Source organism: Lemur catta, chromosome 9, assembly GCF_020740605.2.
Source record: "Lemur catta isolate mLemCat1 chromosome 9, mLemCat1.pri, whole genome shotgun sequence".
Lineage (NCBI taxonomy): Eukaryota > Metazoa > Chordata > Mammalia > Primates > Lemuridae > Lemur > Lemur catta.
In genome coordinates this window covers 19418355-19435899 of record NC_059136.1, presented here as the reverse complement: position 1 = coordinate 19435899, position 17545 = coordinate 19418355, and the positions used below count along the sequence as shown (strand labels likewise).

At 37.3% G+C, this 17545-nt stretch overlaps 1 protein-coding gene across 1 annotated transcript; it reads right to left on the bottom strand.

Annotated features, from left to right (window-relative positions):
- Positions 1 to 5271: 5271 nt before the first annotated feature.
- On the bottom strand, positions 5272 to 17201 carry SNURF (SNRPN upstream open reading frame). Its single transcript, XM_045561555.1, has 4 exons — positions 17088 to 17201; positions 10572 to 10667; positions 6039 to 6189; positions 5272 to 5299 (listed from the first exon to the last, which is right to left on the bottom strand). Exons 1-3 carry the CDS (start codon positions 17099 to 17101, stop codon positions 6084 to 6086), a joined length of 216 nt encoding a protein of 71 aa, XP_045417511.1. The 5' UTR covers positions 17102 to 17201; the 3' UTR covers positions 5272 to 5299; positions 6039 to 6083.
- Positions 17202 to 17545: the final 344 nt, after the last annotated feature.

The following is a 17545-nucleotide window of genomic DNA, read 5'->3' as shown; positions in this document are numbered from 1 at the left end:
CCTAAGGGAAGGCTATAGATAAAGGTATGACGCAGATTCTCCTAGAAACAATGCAAGCTGGGCAGAAGCTTCAAACAGTAGAGGGAGCCTGCAGAGGAAAGTATGTTATAGCTGCACTGCAATCTACCATGTTTTAAAACAGGCAGACAATGTGGCACAAAAAGCACAACAGACATGTTTATAAATATCCTTCCTCTCATGTCCCCATACCCACACCAAACATATACCAAATTTTACTAGTTTCTCATTGTAATTCCCACATTTGACATACCTAGGATTGATGAAATTCATTGTATTTTATTTTACCTAGTAATTGTTTCAAAAAATATCAAAAAATAAGTTTCACTTCCCAAAATTTAATATCTTCTTTTACATTCTTATTTAAGGTAGTGATTAACTTTCTCAAAATTAACACCAATTCATCTCTACACCAACACCTCAATTACTCCTTACTTCAAACTTTTTCCTTTTTGGCTAAACCATTTAAATATTTTCAACTGTAATGTTTTCTCTCTTCTCCCTAAAGCCCCTTCAAAATGTTGCTAAGTAATCTTTCCTCACCAAGAGCCAACTTTATTAAAATGTGTTAGGTGTTTTAGTCATGTGTGCATATCAGTGTACTTGTACAAACCTAGGTAGAACTTACTACACATCTCAGCTGTATGACATGTGTGTGTGTATGTGTGTGTGTGTGTGTGTGTATATATATATGTATATATATATGTATGTTGCTCCTAGGATAACTATAACGTAATGGTATTTGTGTATCTGAACATATCTAAACACAGAAAAGATACAACAAAAATGTGATATTATAATATTTTCCCCTGTCCTGAAATAATGCAAGCAGATATAATCTTATGGGATCACCATTATATATGCAGTCTGTCATTGACTGAAAAATCATTATGCAACACGAGACTGTACTCAAACATGCATAACAATAAGCTATCATTTTCCCTATTACTTTAAAAAATGCTAAATATAACAACCAAATGTAGATAGAATTGTTAAGGGTCTCAAAGTGCTGTTCATACTAATTAAAAACTGAAACATGAATTATATTAGTTTTGAACAGGAATTTGTATTTAGGCATAAAAGGAGTAATTAAAAAAACTGATGTAATCACATATTTAATAATGGAAAAATTTCCAATAAGCTATTTCTCCACTGTTTCTAATAGAGACAATTTGTAAACAGCAAAGTAAACTGTTTAGGTAAATTCTAAATTATCTACTTCAGCATGTGAAAATGAAATCAATAAAATAATGGTTAAGAACTACAGGTTCATCAAAAAAAAATGTGCAAGAAAGTTTTGAGGATATTGTCTGCATGTGGAACTGTATGTCACTTCACCAAAAGAGAACAAAATGGTACAAAAGTATTATAACAGTTCATTCAGGAAAGGTATAAGATGTAGAATAGATGTCTCCCTGTCATTCCCAAAATTTGATAGCAGTTGAACACATTTTATGAGAACTTGGAGGGTAGCAGATTGTATTAAAAAATTCCTGATCATTACTCAGCATATCTCCCAACCTTTGTTTTCTACATAAGAACTGCCATGCATCCTTTGTGCAGCTTTTCCCTGGAGACAATCTAACCATGCCCTCAATACCACAGTCCTTTAACATTAGTAATAACTGACTATAGTATCTAAATAATGCTTTTAAGAGCACAGGAATGTCACTGGGGATACAATGCCTAGAATCCAATGGCCACAGATCCTATGTTTGTATATATAAAGATGTCAACAAAACTATCCAAATAAACAGACCACCTCCTTCTCATATAAATGCAGTTTCTGACCCAAACTAAAATGACTAAGTTCAAGGCTGGTAACTTACATTATAAACATTCACAGGGTTTTTTATATAGCAGTATAAATGCTTAGTGTACATGTGTCTCGTGGAAATTTCCATTTTTATATCATTGTATCTATTAGGACTTAGGTCTTTCAGCTATTCATAGGGACAAAGTAGATCAGTTGCTGCCTAGAAATAGGGAGTGACTGTAAATGAGCATGAGAGATCTTACTGGGGCCATACAAATGTTCTCAGAATAGCTTGTGACAATGATTGCAGTTACATAAATTTATTTAAATGACTGATTCATGTACTTCAAATTAGTGGACTTCATGGCATGACAACTATAAGTCAATAACACTGTTTTTAAAGAGTAACTTCAAATAACATGCAGAGTTCTCAAGACGGTTTTTATATTGCCATTCATTGGTGGAGAAAAATGAACAAAAAACAAGGCAAGCTCTGCTTCATACTCAGCAAAGCACATGGCATTTAAAAATTAACAGAACTGGCCGGGCATGGTGGCTCATGCCTACAATCCTAGCACTCTGGGAGGCCAAGGTGGGAGAACCGCTTGAGGCCAGGAGTTCTATACCAGCCTAAGCAACATGGCAAAGACCACATCTCTACAAAAAAAACAGAAAAATTAGGCAGGAGTGGTGGTGCATGCCTGTAGTCCTAGCTGCTTATCTGGGGAAGCTGGGACAGAACGATTGCTTGAACCTAAGAGTTTGAGGTTGCAGTGAGCTATGATGAGGCCACTCCCCTCCAGCGTGGGTCACAGAGCAAGACCCTGTCTTAAAAAAAAAAAAATAGGAAACCTGCATTTATAAACTTCTTTCTAGAAAGTTTAAAGTTCAGAGACAAAGCTTTTACCTTCAGGTACCAAAAGACTTGGGAGTACAGATTTCCCCATCCAGCCTCAGTTTCAAATGTTCTACACCATTAGATATTTAGGTGAACACACACCTATCAGTCCTGGTGCCTAGATTTTTGATGTAGGAATCCAACAGATCTATACAAGATATCTTTGTATGGGATTAGAGTAAAAAGCGAAGGACAGTGAATGTCCTGTGTCTGTCCACCATCCAAACTATTTGAGGCTCACCAATCCACCCCATATCCACTATATGTTTTTTATCCAGCGATTAAGTATGAAAAGACATCTGGGGATTTGAATCATGGCCTAAAGAACTGAAGACCTAGAAGTAGGGCATGGATATGTTATATATATAATATATACATAAAATAATCTGTATAAATAGAAGAGACATATGTTTCACTCAAAACTTCAAATAAGGGTTGACTGCCCAGAGAGATTAAAAGAGGATTCCCTTGAGACAGATTTGAAATTTAGAAAGTTTTCTCTCATCGCTAATTTTAGCACACCATGATCATGAAGCCTTCTGAGGGAAAGCAGAAACCAAATCACTTTGTAGGATTACCAAAATTATCTCTACAGCACAAGAGAATAAAATGCTTCCTGAGACACAGGACAGAAAGAGCTGCAACATCACACAGCACTGATGGGGGAACACTCATGGTGTATCTTCTCAAAGGCCACATAAACAAAAAAATGATCTGAGATCTCTTACATAAACAAGTAAGTACTCAAATTTTAGTAAAGTGTGGACTTTCAAATGGTTAAACAGCATAAAAATGTAAACCTACCTTAAATCAAAAGTAAAATAAACAGACTTGGTCAAGGCACTTATAACAAATGAGAGACCATAGAATAACAGTGTTGCATTAACGTTCATTCAAATCTGTTAAAATTTAAAATGCTCCATAAAAACACTCCATAGGAAAATGTGCAAAAATGATTAGCAATTAAGTAACAGGAGAAAACTAAACAGAAAATATTAATCAAAAAAACAATGCCAATCAAAACCACAAGAAAAAATTTTTCCTCTAATGGAAATGTTTAACCAAAATGAAACAGAACACAAGGGGTAGTACTAAAAAACTAACGGTCTATTCATTTTTAATAGCAATCAACACTTCTTGCGATGCTTATAGAAAGTTATATAACCAAATATCTAAGGGTCAGTTGGCTGGGCACCGTGGCTCATGCCTGTAATCCTAGCAGAAGGATAGCTTGAGCTCAGGTATTTGACACCAGCCTGAGCAAGAGTGAGAACCTGTCTCTACCAAAAAGAAAAAGAAAAAGGAAAAAAATATATACAAAACATCAAAATATCTAAGAGTCATACTAATATTTATACCCTGCATCCCAAATGGGTAAGTATTCAATAATTATCTTACTAAATTTTTAGGTAACAAATAAAAATAGAACATTCATAACATAATGGTATACATTCCCATTTTTCCTGGCTCTCATGTGCCTTAAAATTTAATAATGAAAGAGGAAAGGTATCAACTGTTAAAACATCTTTAAAAACTACCCTATATATCAGACTTTAACATGATTCTTACACCTCTCCCTTACTCCACAAATTCATCTGGTACTCTATCCTGTAATGTATACTTTATATACACTTCTTCTGTAACCCTTTTTTCACCACTTTCTGTAGCATCACCACCACCCTCATTGGTCCCACCTTGATGTTTTCTACTTTGAAACAGGTTCTCTAAAACAAAGGCAGCCAACCTTTTCTTTAAAGATGCAAGGTATTAAATCTATGCCTCTCATTTGATCTGTCAAAATTACTCAAAGATGCCACTGGAGCACAAATGCAGCCATAGACCACACGTAAATAAATGAACATGGTTGTGTTCCAATAAAATTTTATTTACAAAAACAAGTACGGGGCCAAATATTCTACCAATCCCTGCTCTAAAGAAATCCTAGTAACTAGTACCATTTAGGTAGAACTAGCAATTGAGACTAGAATAAATCAGAATTTAAATATAAGAAATTCAGATGATCATACTTACAGATCATAATTTATAATCTAAATAATATTATACTTAGAATTGTTTAAGACTTTGAACTGAATTGAGAAGCCAAAACATTTCTGGGTTAAAAAATCAATTATACACACCTATTCATTGACAAATGCCATTACTCTGGGGAACAGCTGGAAACAATGATTAGATTTCATTGTCTACTTGCAACCAAGTCCATGCAATTACTAGAGAAAGCTAAGTATAAAGGGCTCAACAAGGGAGTATTTCTCAGAAATTTTCTGTTTTTCTTCTTAGATTTAAACTCAAAATGGTGACCTAATTAATTCAAGTTAAGAGGTGGTAATATTTCAAAAACATAAATAAAGAAAATCTGTAAGATAACTCATCCATAAAACCTCTTCCTCTCTTATTTTCTAAAAAAGTATATAATAAACCTTCAAGAATTAGAGCATTATAATCTTAAAATTAAAAAAGGAAAAACCATGGAAAAACACGAAGTACTAAATCAAAATCAACTTTTCACTGATTTTTTTCCTAAAAAATGAAAGCAATCAACATAAAAAGACAGACTAAATAAATCTACATCACATTGAAAAACGATGGATAGTATCTTTATTACATTGCTGATTCAAATGGAAATACATTGGTAAAACAGAAAAGTGAGAAAAAGACAAAATAATAAAAAGGAATTAGTAAATAAGCATGAGAAATATTTAGATTCTCTAACACTCACTGCTAATGAATGTGATGTATATTTATAATTCGGTAGGCATAAATGATATTCTAATTGAAATAGCAAATGGTGAAAGTAGATTATAATTGGCACATTATTCTTTGAAGGCAATGAAAACTAATACAATACTTTGCAATTCAATTTAGAAAATGTATTTTGAATCCATTTACTTTCACACATGCATATCTGAGAAAATTATCCTGCCAAACGTCTTATGCAAAACTATTCACTCAATCTTTGTTCAAACTAGCAGCAGGGAAAAAAAAAATCAAGTCTCCCATAAAGGTAAATTATAAAACATTCACTACCACGATATTCCACATACATTTATAATGAAATATTTTTTTACATCAAATAAAAATGAAAATCAATGTAAAATAAAATATGAATAAAACTACCTAAAATGCATGAACTACAAAATGTGGATGCAATACAGAAACAATGACAAAAGTGTCAGGACAGGAAAATTAAGGACCTGCTTTTACTTTTTTTAATTTTATGCAACGTGCTTATTGCATGAAAACTTTAAGGATAAGGAATGTAATGTGCCTCTGATAATTAAGTAAACCCCAAACAGCCTATTCTTTAATGGTTTCTTTATTCTTGATCATTACTTCATCAGCTCTAACCTGGTTTTTGCTTGGAATCAGCTTCCTTGCTGTTCCAGTACTGCTTTAACCACCTCTTGGTGTCTCAGCTAAGAATGCCTGTCTCAGTTCAGCCTGGAAATCCACCACAGGTGCTTGCTGTTGCTGAGAACGCCTTGGGTACAACTGACACCTAGGACAAGAGCACAATATATACAAATGATAAATAGACATTTCTGTTTATAGGTAACCTGATGAACGAAAATTAAGAGACCCTTACATTTAAGAAGATCCACCTTTAGGATCAGAGTATATCATCACCTTATGTGGAAACAATAAAACAAAACAGGAGTCCTTGTACACAGATGTGCAAGGAAGTAGTGGACATTTACCATTTCCAAACAACTAAAAACCCAAGAACTGTTAGCCCTATAGAAACATTATCAGTATCATATACACTCCCTCACTTTCCAAACATCCTATGTGAAACAATCCTTTCTCTCTTGGGGAAGGGATTTGCTAAAGGTTTTTCAATGAGATGTTAAGGCTGTCATTCATACTGCTCTCCTGAAAAGTAACTACCTGAAACAAGGAACTTCCAGGGCCAAGGCTGTTTAAGGACTCTGAAACTATGTAAACCAACCAACTATTAATAACAGGGAATTCCAGAGAAAAGCCCTCAACATAAACCTATGAATCAGTAACGTGGATGTAAAATCTGATTATGAATATGAAGAGATAAAGGAAACTGTATTTATTTTGGGCAGGAGGGGTATCACTAACAATTTTGCCCTTATTGATAAATAAGGGGCTAGGCATGGTGGCTTGCACCTGTAATCTTAGTATTCTGGGAGGCCGAGGTGGGAGGACAGATCAAGGTCAGGAGTTTGAGACCAGCCTGAGCAAGAGTGAGACCCCGTCTCTACTAAAAATAGAAAGAAATTAGCTAGACAACTAAAATTATATATAGAAAAAATTAGCCGAGCATGGTGGCGCATGCCTGTAGTCCCAGCTACTCAGGAGGCTGAGGCAGAAGAATTGCTTGAGCCCGGGAGTTTGAGGTTGCTGTGAGCTAGGCTGACACCATGGCACTCTAGCCCAGGCAACAGAGTGAGACTCTGTCTTAAAAAAAAAAAGATAACTAAGGACTTGGAAATGGGACCCTTTTCTGCAGTTATTCAAAAACACTTTTATCATGCTTTTGTATAATGAAGAACTAATCTAGCTGGCCTTTGTCTCTGGTTCCTAGAATATAATCAGTAAATACTCAGAATTTACCCAAGTGATAGGAGTGTCTTAGTTATTCAAGGTAGGTCCCTAGGATCACACCTGAATTTATGCTAATGAGATGACTCAGAATAGGCTACAAAAACCACAGAAGACTAAAGAGTAAGGGTTAGGGCTCTCAGCCAGATCTTCTGAGAAGGTATGGAGCTAGATGAGTTCAATCGCATGGTCAATGATTCAATCATGTCTACATAATGAAACCAGAACAAAACCCCTGGACATCCAAAGCTCTGGTGAGCTTCTTGGTGATATCCACTGATGTGCAGGTAATGCATGCAAGGACAGGGACACTTGGAACCCTCCCACACCTTGCTTGATGAGTCTGTGTTCATTTGTATCCTTTATAATAAAACTAATAAGCATAAACACTTTCTTGAGTTCTGTGAGTCATTTTAACAAAGTATAAAACCTAAGAGGGTCACAGAAACCCCAGAATCTCTAACCAGCTGGTCAGAAGTGTGGGTGTCCTGGGAACCCTGGAGCTTGCATTTGGTGCCTGAACTGAGGAGAATCTTACGGAGAGACTATGCATTTAATATGTGAAATCCTAACTCCAGGTAGTTAGCATCAGAATTGCATTACACATACCTTTAAATCTTCATACTCCTTAATGACAAATAAAATCCTAGTTTGGGCATTCTACATTCCAACCTCTTTGTTAGTGAATGGCAACTGTCTCTAATCTAATAAAATCCTAAAAAGTGTTTCAAAGAAAAAATCTGCTTCTTTAAACTTGTCTTGACAGAATTTCCTATTGCAGTGTCCCTCTGGCGTTTAACCTATGACCCAACAGAAGACTAAGAAAAGACTGAGAAAGTAAGATGCACCCTATACATAATTTAATAAATAAAATGTAGAATGTTGATTTCGAAAGACATTTGAAGGTATGCATGAAATAGATTAAGAAGACTCTACAGACTCATTTTCTAATTTCCCTTAAAAGCCGGACTGAGGTGGGTGGTGGGGAGAGGGGATGGGTGTATACCTACATGATGAGTGCATTGCGCACCATCTGGGTAATGGTCACTCTTGAATGTTCTGACTCAGGGGGATGGAGGGGAGGGGGAGGAGATGGGGGTATAACTACATGATGAGTACAATGCACACTGTCTGGGGAATGGACACGCTTGAAGTTCTGACTCGGGGTGATGGGCGGGACATGGGCAATATATATAACCTGAACTTTCGTACCTCCATAATAAGCTGAAATTAAAAAAAAAAATGTTTCTAAAAAAAAAAGCCACAATACATCAAAAAACAGGGGTGACATCTATCCATCAATTCTAGGAGTAGAAAAAAAAATCAATGAAAAGAATCAACAATAAATGAATTTCTATTAATAGTCATTGTTGGTTTGTAGAATATTTTGCTTGCATCTCATGTTGACTTTTATTTCATTTTGCTTTGAATTTTCTGGAAAGAATACTAATGATAAACCTTTATTTATCTTTAAGGCCAGTACTATCCACACAATTCCTCCAGTAAGATTGACTCCCAGTACTTATGGTTTGGGAGAAGGTGGGAGATGAATGGATAAACATTAAACACTCATAGTAAAACACAAATAATGTAACTAGTAAGTATCCCAATTCTGAGAATTCTGAGCACATGTACCATGTGGCAGGGCCTTTCAATCCTGCTTACCTGTTTCTATAATGCACCCTCTTTCAAAATGAAGAGGCACAAGTGGGGAAATTATACTATATCCCTAACTCAACACTCCCCTCAGATCCTTCTCCCAATTCAAGACCTTGCTATTTATACACAACATATACATAGTGGAGGTCAGAAAAATTCAACTTATTTATTCTTCAAAAGTATCTTAATGTTTCCATAGATATGGACAAGACAGACACCTAAAGAAGGCTTACCTCATCCCAAAACAAGATGAGGATGACATTACCTGTTTTTTTTAGTCCACATTGATGCTGTATAGGATGAAAGCTCTTAACAAAATATGATAAACATGATAGGAACCTCACCCACTAACACAATCTTCCCCTGAGAAACCATATCCCAACCCTACCTCCACCACAATCTCCAAACTATCTCTTGAAACTCTGGGAATACCAATGGCACTTTTAAAAACCTTGGAGCTGAGTGCGATAACTCATGGGAAGCTGAAATAAGAGGGTCGCTTGAGCCCAGGAGTTGGTGGTTACAGTGTATGATAGGGCCACTGCACTCCAGCCTTGGCAACAGAGCAAGACCTTGTCTCCAAAAATTTAATTAATTAATTAAGCTAAAGCCTTGGAGTTACAAAAGACTGAAAGGAGAAAAAGATATTATAATACCATATCAAATAAAATGCATAATAAAATAGCATATTATAAAAAATAAATTATATTACCCAAAATATCTATAAAGTACTTATCAATAAAACATATAAATGATATAAACAAAATATTTATAAAATGTCCCTTTCAAAGCAATTCTGAAAATGTAATTAAATAATAACACCAAGAGTTTATAAAGAAAAACTAAATAGGGAAAAATCTTTACCCTCACCAGTAATTTAAAATGTGCCAGTATATACAATTTTTTTCACATACAAAATGAGCATATAAAAAACAAGACTAGAAATGCTACCCACTTTACACCATGAGGAAAAAACTTTAAACATGCAAAAGTGAAATAAAATAATTAGTATCAACACACTGCAATTTCAAGGTGACCATTCTTATCTTCATTGTTAATAGCCGAGAAATGCAAACAAACTAAATATCCAACAGCGGGCTAATGATTAAAACAATTATGTTATTATACCACCCATATTCTGTAATCTGTAACATAATGTAAAATTATATGTACTAATATGGAAATATCCCCCATATCACATATTGTTACAATGCATATAGCATATAGCACAGTGTCATATATACAAACAAATCTCAAGTGTCCCACCTCCTTCCTTTCTCTCTCCCCCTACCAGACACAGACACACAGACACACACACACACACACACACACACACACACACACACACACATTAATAATAGCAGAAATAACTTAAGTATGCATATGTTGAAGGATAAATACAGAATTTTATAAAGAAAAAAACACACACATATATGTGAGAAAAGACAAAAATACTAGTATTTTAAGAGTTTGAGATACATTAGAAAAACACAAACAAGGATTTCATTACTTTTTTCCTGTGTCTTTTTTATTATATACATGTGCTATTCAATTAATTAAGTCAATTTTAATCCCCTCATTGCATGATACTTTGTTCTATCTGAAACAGGTTTCTGACCTGAACTGGTCCTCAGATCAAACTGTACTCACTCTTGGTTGCTCAGTGAGGCTGTCCTTCTGCGTTTGACTTGGACTTCCACCTCTGGCACGTGCTGTTCTGTAGTCCGTCTCAAGTGCAAGCGATCCCTGAAACAGAAAGATTTGGTTTATAGACTTTATCAATATACGAAACAACTATCTGTTTAAAGGTTATATTTACATTTAATATAATGGTCTTTTAAAAGTATCTATAATCTAATTAAAACAAGTTATGATTAAAACATTAGAAGATCTTTATCTTCCAGTCAGGATCTATGCTACAACCAGTTTTTCCTTTTAAGAGCCCATCACAGATACATACATACACACACAAACACATACACAACATAACACCACTGCCTACTCACCCTTCCCCCTAAAAATAGCAAAGCTGATTCTAAAAATGATTTTGGAAAATATTTTTTGGAATATAATAGAGAGATCCTTTTGTACAGTAGGATGGTAGAGCATAAAGTTTAAATTACAAAATATCTACTTTAAAAACCTCATGTGAAAATTCCTTCTTACAATTTCCAAAAGAAAAAAATATAAGAACTATGTAGGTGAAAAACTATCAACTTAGCAAAAACATATATTAATATACATATACAAGTACACACACACAAACACACACACCCCCACCAGGTTATGATCTGCAGAACACCTCACAAAATGGCTGCTCAAGGGAACTGAGCATGAACCACCCCCTACAACTTGGGCTGGCCACGTTAGAGTCTGCAGAAACCACTTAAACCTGCAATTTAAAAATGCTAAGTCAGAAAGAAGAAAAAGTCTTTCAGAAAAGTGATGCAAGTAATACCTCAAAGGCAGAATTAAAAGGACACATTCCAAAAGCTAATTCTTTGAACCCTAGCTATTTTAAAGCCATGTTAGATTAAGATTGGTAAAATAGCTTACTAATAACCCACAGCTGCTTTATTCCTTCAAGAATTTAAATGTTCTAATCAAGTCATATAAAATGATTTAAAAATCAAATATATATATTAAATTTATTAATGATAAAATTTTATACATTTTTTTTGTTTTCTATTATTCTTTTTTTATGACCTTTGATGAGGCAATGGTCTCTTAAATATGACACCTAAAGTACAAATAGTGTAAGAAATACATTGATAAGCTGGATCTCATCAAAAGTAAAAACAAAAGTCCTTGCTCCAAAAGACACTAAGAAAGTAAAGACAACTAGCAGAATAGGAGAAAATATTTGCAAACCATATAGTCTTAACATCCAAAACAAGCAAAAAGTAACTACAAAAAAAAGGGAGGAAAGAAACTTTTGGAGGTGATGGATAAGTTTATGTCACTTACTGTGATAATGGTTCCAAAGGTCTATACTCCTCTCCTAACACAATTTGTAACACTAAGTATATACAGCTTTTTGTATGTAAATCATACCTTAATAAAGTTTTTTTTAAATCTTGTATTTGAAATATGTAAACTCTTACAATTCAACAATAAAAAGACAAAATCTATTTTTAAATTGGGTAAAGGAATACCCAGTTCTCCAACCATATACAAATGGCCAGAAAGCACATGAAAAGATGCTCAATATCATTAGTCATTAGAGAAATACAAATCAAAACCACAGTAAGATACTACCTGACACCACAGAAGTTGGGGAGGATGTGGACAAACTGCTAGTGGGAATGTAAAATGGATATAGCTTCTAGCACTTCTTTAAAATATTAACTATGAATTTAACACATGACCCAGCCACTCCACTCCCAGTTGGAGTGATATTAAAATACATAAACTTGTACACATCCCTAGTAGCATTATTCATAGTTCCCAAAAAGTGTAAATAACTCAAATGTCTATTAACTGATGAATGGATAAAATATGTTGTAGTATGGTATATCCATACAACGTAAAGTCATTCAGACATAAAAAGAAATGAAGTAGTGATTCATGCTACAACATAATGGTAAATACATAAATGTAGTTGATAATATAATAATTATATTAATTTAATACAATAAAAGGAACTATCAAGATCATAATTAATCTAATATGGCATAATTGCAAACACTACCAAAAAAAAAAAAATCCTCAGTTCATTTACCCCTTCAGCAGCAGTGGCTCAGGATGAAAGGTCAGAGTACAGTTAAGAAAACAACCATCATACAAAAATTTATTAGTTCAATTTTCTGAATCTACTTATTTTTAAACTACATACAAAAATCATCTATGAGCCTTTTTATTAAAATATTGAAGTTTCTCAAATGTTCTTGATACATTCACATACCCACACTTATTTATAATCTTACTAGCTGCATTCCCAACCTAGAGACCAACATGTCAGAAAATTAAGCATTTAAGGGGAAAAATTTAGTTAATATGTACAATGTTAATTTTTTGCTCTAATATCACTTTTATGAAAAGATATAATAACCTGGGAATATCCTTAAAAGCAAAAAACAATGGGATACTACAATATTGTTCCTAAATGCTTCACTTTCTATAAAATAATATGCTTTATATCAAAAACCAACTTAATAAAAATTCAACTAATATGTTAGGAATTAATTTTTTTTAAACCAAACAGTTAATGTAAGATATTGCCAGTCTACACCCCCAAAACAAGAAAAATCAGTGCCTCCTAAACAAAACCTGGGGAGAATCACCAAAAACAGAATTCTGGATGGGTGCAATGGCTCATGCCCATAATCCTAGCATTCTGCGAGTAGGCCAAGGTGGGAGGACTGCTTGAAGCTAGAAGTTCTAGCCCAGCCTGAGCAATATAATGAGACCCTGTAGACCTTGTCTCTTAAAAAAAAAAAAAATTAGACAAATTATCCTGGCATGATAGAGTATGCCAGTATTCCCAGCTACTTGGGAGCCTGACCCAGAAGGATCGCTTCAGACCAGGAGTTCAAGTCCAGTCCAGCCTGGGGCAACATAGAGAGATTCCATCTCTTGAAAAAAGAAAAAGAAAGAAAGAAGAATTGAGTCAACTGCCTTAACCAGTAACAACTTTCATTCAAGCTTTCTGGCTCTGGGCCACAAAGCAGAGGAGAGAGATAGGACCAGTGATAGCCCTACAGGGAGCAAAGAAGATTTTTAAAATCCTCACCGTCTCAGTTGTGTGAAGGGCAGCACTCATAACCTGCTTACTTCAAGGATTCTTCCTAGTAATAGCTACATGAACAGAGTGCAGTGACAAATATAAGAAATTAACTTAAAAGCTTTAACATCTTAAAAGTGAAATTTGTTGTAACACTTTAAAAAATTATTCATTAGTAAAAGAAAGAGGGTAAGAGAGAAATAAAGATGCAGCATAACCATAAGTGGGGGAAATATTTCAGGAATAAAACAACTGTCAGAATAGGGCAATCAAGATAATGCATAACAAATTATGTGAATACACCCAAACCAGATACCACCCTGCCTCAGGGGACAACAGAAAGGTCTTTCCTCCCTTGCTCTAAATTGCACTCCCTATTTTCAAAAAGCCCTAGTACTGAGCCAGTTCACAGGGTAGGACAGAGACCCTGGAAGTTCATTAGGCGTTTCCAAAGAGATCGGCCATATTGGGATCCTAAGCCTGAGTGAAAATCTACAAAATGGCGGACCAGGATATCAGCTTGCAAATAGACAAATAATTAGAAGTTAAAGCAAAATACATTTGAGGCAGTATCTTCATACAAGCAGGGACAAAAATGGGTAAGTGATAAACATCACACAAAATCTCAAACTACTTTTATTTCTAAAACTACACAGAAAGAGACAATTCCAGAGCAAAGTTTTTCAAGCTTTCAAGCTTCTTTTCATTAATTACAACTCAGCACAACCAGACATAATGGTTATAAGAGACAAAATGTAAAAATAAAAAGGCAAACATTAAAATCCTGCAGAGGAAAACAAAATCCTTAACATAAAATGCTTAGGAAAAAAAGTATTGGAATACAGAAATTTAGCTACTTCATTCACTATCCTTTCTCACCAAGTTTTTATAGTAGCTCCAACTTGATAAATGATCAAAAGCATTAATTTAAAAATTCAACTAAAGGCAGTAACTCCGAACCAATAGGATTCTCCCCACATTTTGATTATCTTTTCTTCTCTTTATTAGACAAAGGCAAATTACTGCTTTCAGCTCCTGGAAGACCGGCAGGGTCCAGTGTTTCATACACCCCTTCACCATGGCAGGATGGTAACCTGATCCCCTCACCCCTTATTTAAGAAAAGCTTATTTAAGAAAAGCATCGGCCGGGCGCAGTGGTTCACGCCTATAATCCTACCACTCTGGGAGGCCAAGGCGGGCAGATCGTTTGGGCTCAGGAGTTCGAGACCAGCCTGAGCAAGAGCGAGACCCAGTCTCTATCAAAATAGAAAGAAGTTAGCTGGACAACTAAAAATATATAGAAAAAATTAGCCGGGCATAGTGGCGCATGCCTGTAGTCCCAGCTACTCGGGAGACTGAAGCAGAAGCATCACTTAAGCCCAGGAGTTTGAGGCTGCTGTGAGCTAGGCAAACACCACTGCACTTTAGCCTGGGCAACAGAGTGAGACTCTGTCTCAAAAAAAAAAAAAAAAAAAAGGGAAAGCATCTATGTGGTGGGCCGAACAGAATATCCTAGGATTAAGAAGGATAACTGGCTTTCAGTGGTGATGTAAATGTTAATTTATGAAATCTACAAAGTGAGAATCAAAGGCAACAGGAAGGAAAGTTAAATAACGGGTTACTGAGTCCATTCTGAAAGTGGATAATTAGATTATGCACAATACAACCAAGGGGGAATCTAGAAAAACAAAAATGTAGGATTTTCTAGAGAGCTAGAAAACAAATTTAAACTCTCTACCAGTGATGGAGGCTGCCTGAAACAACACAGCAGGTCCTGGGGTAGCGGCACATCTGTTAACCTCCACACTCCCACCACTTCAGGCCACTGCAGAACTGAAAAGCGCAGCGCAGCTGACATCCCACAAAAGCAGGGGCTGTACAAATCCCTGGCCACTCTCTCATTCCGCTCCTGTCCTCCACTGCAGAAATATGGGGAGTGGGCAGCTGCCAAGCTGGCTACGCAAAGCCTGTGCTAACCCATCTCCTTCCCTACCCCCCTTCCCCCTTCTACAGCGCCACATCCGGAAAGGAGCAGCTGCTATAGCAGCCAGGTGAAGGGATGGCTGCCATCTCTTCCAGGCAGAGACTGCACAACCCCCTCCCCGCTGGCCACCCTACCAGGGGCGGAGACTGCTGTCACCATGCTGCGTCTGCGCACCCTGTACCCTTCCCGACAGTGGCACTTTGGAGAGGGCGGCAGCCACCCACTCTAGCCAGCCTCCTCTCCTCACCACTGCACCTTGGAGAGGGTGTGGCTGAAATTCCAACACTGCAGAAGCTTGGCAGACCAACACAGAGCCCCCACCCCACCTGCAGCTTTGTGAGGAGGGGGCGACCGCTCCCACACTGCCACGCCTGCGCAGACCTTTGCTGCTGCAGTGGCGGCCATCTTTTGGGGTGCTGCACAATGGCTGTGACGCGAAACGGACCCCTGTACTAAACCCATAAAGCCTTCAAACACCCGATTCCCAACGTAGGGGAAAACAATGGAAAACAAGAGCCCTCTCCACCATCACTTCGCATGTCTGTCAGGAGATCCATAAAAGCAATGTTTCCACATCATTTCCCTATCTTGTAACATAGTGAGGAATCATGAAGGCGTAGAAAATACAAAGAAACCAAATATTACATTGCTTCATTTTAGGTGTTGGGCAGCTTAAAAAAAAAAAAAAAAAAAAAAAAAAAAAAGCACAATCACCACAATATGCAAACTGGATGGCCACTGCAAGTCAGAAAAATTACCGTTCTCACTTTTCTTTAAATTAAAGGCTATAGACTGCACTATTGCCTCTCCCCCAATCCCTCCCCACCACAGCCATCATTCCGCTGTCCTCTTGGACACCCCATAGGCCTCACCATCACTACCGCCACACCGACTACCCCTTCCCGCCGAGGTCACCACTACGGAAACCCCTGACCACAGTCACGCCGTCACGCCCACATAGTCCTCCAGACCGCTACCACAGCCTCCTCACCGAGGTCACTAGAACAAATCCCCCGCCCCCGCGGTCACCCGATACACCCTCGCCCCACCGCACAGTGGTCACCCCACTGTACTCCCCCCATACCTCTGCATGCACTCGATATATACTCTCGCCCCACCACGCAGCGGTCACCCCACTGCCGCCATCACGCCGAAGAGCCCTCCCGGCCGCAGTCACCTTGATTTGAAGGGCAAACATCCACCCGCAAAAGAACCTGTTGCAATAGGATGGGACAGACTGGGGGACATGACGCAAGGCAGACAGAATACCACACGCTACGGATGGCAGAGTCCCCAAGTCTCCAAACCCTGTCAGATCTAGTTGTCCGGAACAAAGGATTTTAGGGCCCGGAATTCCCTCTTTACACAATACTCTACAACCTGAAAACGTGGAATATCTGATGAACAAAAATGACCGCTCCCCAAGTTATCTCTTCAGAAAAGCCACCACACAGCTAACCTTGCTCGCTCCATCGCGTCACTGACCGATCCTCAGGGTGAGGCGTCAGACATCTCCTGCAGCAACCCCGCTCTGCGCAGGACTCGCCGCCTCAAAGGCAGACTTAGCACTTGCCCCAACCACGCATGTGCGCCAGACCTCACCTCGCGCATGCGCAATCGTTTGCCGCAGTGCAGGGGGCCCAGCATCTGCTCTGACCCAAATGACCTGGTGATAGGGGACTACTGGACCGCTAGCACCCATAGCACTGGCGCATAGAGTGAGGGACTCCAGAAACCACCAGCAGCTGGGGGGTCAATGTACGCGTCTACCTGTTTTTAAATATATATAAAATATTTAGGAAACCCTTCTTTTTATTTATTTATTTTATTTATTATTTTTTTTTTTTTGAGACAGAGTCTCGCTCTTTTGCCCTGGCTAGAGTGCCATGGCGTCAGCGTAGCTCACAGCAACCTCAG

Excerpts from the sequence above, each read along its gene's own strand:
- SNURF (XM_045561555.1), bottom strand. Across the intron at positions 6,190-10,571 it reads GCCTCACTGAGCAACCAAGA|GTGTCAGTTGTACCCAAGGC; the intron begins GTGAGTACAGTT and ends CTCTTGTCCTAG.